Source organism: Oryza glaberrima, chromosome 2 (assembly GCF_000147395.1).
Source record: "Oryza glaberrima chromosome 2, OglaRS2, whole genome shotgun sequence".
Classification (NCBI taxonomy): Eukaryota; Viridiplantae; Streptophyta; class Magnoliopsida; order Poales; family Poaceae; genus Oryza; species Oryza glaberrima.
In genome coordinates, this window is record NC_068327.1 from 11251123 (window position 1) to 11255199 (window position 4077).

At 47.3% G+C, this 4077-nt stretch overlaps 1 protein-coding gene across 1 annotated transcript; it reads right to left on the reverse strand.

The window, feature by feature from the left end:
- Positions 1 to 1633: 1633 nt before the first annotated feature.
- Positions 1634 to 3870, reverse strand: LOC127764739 (uncharacterized). The gene has a single exon (XM_052289654.1). It carries the CDS (start codon positions 3816 to 3818, stop codon positions 1635 to 1637), a length of 2184 nt encoding a protein of 727 aa, XP_052145614.1. The 5' UTR covers positions 3819 to 3870; the 3' UTR covers position 1634.
- Positions 3871 to 4077: the final 207 nt, after the last annotated feature.

The window sequence follows — 4077 nt, forward strand, 5'->3', positions numbered from 1 at the left end:
CACCCGTTTCTCCTGGACCCACAGGTACGTATATATCATACGTACGTGCCACCATATCATGTACGTATCATTCTTCTCTTTCCTTTTTCATCTTTGTATTAAGGTTATGGTCTGCATCTACTTCTCCCGAATGAATATATCTCCAAACAAAAACGCATGTACGTTTATATCTCCAAACAAAACAAACACGGGCATATCTGCGTTTCTCATTAGCACCTATCTCTTCTGATCAGTTGATCTCTTTTCATATTTTCATTTGAACTATTAATTTATAATTTGGTACTTAAATAATTCAATACACACTCATATTTTCCTATATAAAATTTAAAATAAATTATAGGTCCATATTCTTTGCACGAAACTAAATATATAACATCCGATTGGTTTGAACTGTTATATTATTTATAATTAAATAAATAAGTTGGGATCTATATTACCATATTTTAGTATATAAAACTAATTCTTGCATCACATATCCTTATCATTTATACAACAACCAAATAACAGTGAATGATTAACAAAAAAAAAAGGTAATATGTATTATGTCATTTTTATCTTAAATCTTTTTGTGTAGTAAATATACATTAAACACCCTCTAAATAACTCTTAAATCATGACGTGCCACGTTAAATTAGAAAAAAAAACTAAGAAAAGGTTAAAAATAGAAAATCATGTTAGCATCAGTTTTCACTTACTACATCTATTTTTCAATTATTATTGAGCGACCCATTATTTTCAGCCATTATAGCTACTTTTAGAAAAACCTTAAGGCTCCACATGCCACGTCTTAGAAATTAGAAAAAGATCTTAGAATACGGAAAAAAAAGCACCTAATCATTAGTTTTCACTTATATCATTTAGAAAAATAATAAAAACAAAGTTCCCCTCACAGGCGCACATCACTATCCACCCCCTCTCCATGCCTCGGACTCTACTCTCTTCATTCCTCTCCTCCTTCATATTATTTCACTATAAAACTAAAGAAGAAACAACTAATAATTGTAGATATTGAAACGATGATATTTTTTTCAAGATACATGTCTTACTCTAATCTAACTGTTGATATATTTATAACTAAACTAACAATTTATGATCCACATGCTTATATTTTGACATATAAGAAATATATTATTTGGCCACAATTGAAGAAAAGAATTAGAAAATTTTGCTTCTTACTTTTCACTAAAATTGAAAAGGCTATTGCCATAACCATTGCCATAACAATTACGTTAGATAATTGAAATAACTTACTAGTAGATTAGAAAAATTACCTAAGCAATGCGGAGAAGAAAATTTATGGAGAAACCGTACTTTTAAAGTGTGCTAGATATTATTGGATTAATATTCCACACTCATAACAATCTCAACCGTAGTATGATATCTGCCCGCGCATTCGCGTGGGCTACCTTCCTAGTTTTAGAAAATTTTCCCTGTTGGCCCTTAGAAACTGTCAACAGCTCAGTAGCTAGTCCCATGTGCTTGCATGCGAAAGCTTGTAGGCGCGCGACTCTATTTATTCCATAAATAAAACATGCAAAGTAATATATATGCAACGACAATGTTAACACAACAATTTATGCAACGACGACAATGTGAACACAACAGTTTATGCAAAGGTAGCCCGAAAACATTTTTCACACCGATTGTGACTGCGTGGCGTGAGAAGGGCGCTGGACGATGCCCGCGTGTGTGAGGAGAGCCCAGAGGTGGGTAATGAGCTCGCCGCCCATTGTCAGGTGCTCGACGTGCGCCATCGCATTGTCCGCCGGGGTGACGAACAGCATCAGCTCCGCCCAGAAGTCAGCCAAGACCTCCCACCTCTTCGCCTCCCCGATCTTCATCAGGTCTTCTGCAAGCCTCACTCCGAGGACGTGGATGCTGTCAGGCGCCGATGTGTTCGGCGTCCGAATCGCTAGCTTTGCCGTGTCCTGGAGCTTAAGAACTGCAGCTTCGTTCGACGTACAGCCGTGGAGGCAGCGGCGGAGATCGAGCAGCACTGCCTCGGCGATCGTCTGGGTGGTGTATTGGTGGTCTGGCAAAAGCTCCGGCGCGGACGACACCAGGTACGCGCAGTACCTCGACAAACTCATCGCGATTTCACGGTGACGACGTTGTTGGTCGCCGCCGCCGGCGGCGGCTCTGCTCGCGCGTGCGCGTGTTTTGACGTCGCAGATGTAGGTGGCGATGTGCCAGATCAGAATGGTGTGCGCGCAGGTCGCATGCTTGCACGCCTTGCCTAGCGACAACATCTGTTCGAATTTGTGACCCTTCAGTGAGGCGCACCCGTCGCTGAGAAAGCCACCGCTTTTCTTCAGGGCAGAAGCGAGCGCATTCTGCAGGTCGCCCGACAGCTTCGCTGATCGGGTCTTACCACTGTTGAACATCAGATTGTCCAGCCACCCACGAGTCACGCCCGACAGCCAGTCCTTGACGGGGTGGCCGAGAATGGCGTGGCGAATGATGGAGTACTGTCTCATCTTCCTCGTCCAGTACTTGCCGCTGCCACAGTAGCACAGCACACCCAGCAGCACCTCGATGAAAGGGTTATTCTGCAACGACGACGGCCAGAGAACATACCTGCACAGCACCTTCACCTTCTGCCAGTCGGAGAAGAGCACAGCAACGAACTGGTAGGCCTCCAGAACAATGACAAGGACTATGATGGCCATGGTGAGGACGACGTCGAGGTTGATGTCGTAAAGCATGATACTTCTGTGGTGCGTAGGATGGTAGTGTCGAAGTGCTGGGGAGAGGAGGGTCAGCACGCCGACGGTCACCATGATGGCGCACATGGCAAGGTGCGGTAATGTGGTCGTGACGGCGTGGCAGACGAAAGGGTACCTCGTGTAGAACAGGTCGTAGAGGAAGCCGAGCTCCACTTCGATCACCTGGAAAGCTCTAGTGCTGCCTTGTTCTAGGAGGCGATTGAGAACCAGGTTCCTAGTCTTAGCCAAGCCGGACTCGGCCAAGGGAAAGTTGCCGCACCTCCGCCGGAGTAGCTTGAACAGAGCAAAAGAGAGGCAAAGATCCCGTCGCCGATCTGAGCTTTTTAGCAGCCATCCCTTGCACTGCCAGACCCTCTCCACCGTCACCAGCTTATCGTTGTGATCTTCTTTCTTGATCTTCTTGATGTAGTCGGGCGCCTCCGTCACCGTGTTGTCCGTCTCTTCCCCCCTGACTATGTACATGTAACCTACCATGGGATCGGGATTGGTATTGGTATTGGTATTTGGATCTTCGGCGCCGCCATGGCTGGACTCGGTCTGGTTGATCATGTAGTCAGCAATGAGCTGGTTGTCCCTCTGCAACCCCTCGGATTGTAGGGCCTGCCGGTAGCTGAGTGCGCTCAACGCAATCTTCCCCAGGCTGACCAACCACACTCCAAAGACGAACAACTTGAGCTTCGCGGAGAGCACGTTGGAGTAATACTGGAGCAGTATGGTGACGTAAATGACCTGGAGGCCTCGGTTGAGCAGGATGATCCCGGGGCTCTTGACGTCGGCGAGGGAGTAGGCGGTGATGGTGTCGGAGCTGGCGAGGACGAAGAGGAAGAAGCAGGACCAGACCAGGAACAGCTCGTGGTGCATAGGGGTGGACTGCATGAGACCGATGGTGTAGGCGGCGAGCGGGTACGACACCGCGAAGGCGCCCCACAGGATGAACCGGACCATGGCGCTGCCGCTGTAGCGCCTCGAGGAGCCGAGGAAGACGAGCAACGCGAGGACGACGGAACAGAGGAGCACCAGGGCTTCGATCCGGGCCAGCTGGCGGAGATCGCAGTCGGGCGGTAGTGCCGCGGTCGCATTGCATACCCACATCTCGGCTCTCCGGTCTGAACTCGCAAGCTAGAAATGATGAAGGTAGCTAATGTTCTAGAGAGAACGATTGTCACTGTGTTCGAGACTTCGAGGATGAATGAACCTGGCTGTATGCACACGGTATATATAGGCCAACATGTCACCATCACCATGTTAATTAGCCAGTACTAGCCACCTCTGCCTGCCTATGCCAATGGCTGCCACACGCCCAATCATCTGCGTGTGCGTGCCAGAGTGTAGTTGCTGGTGGGGTGACGCC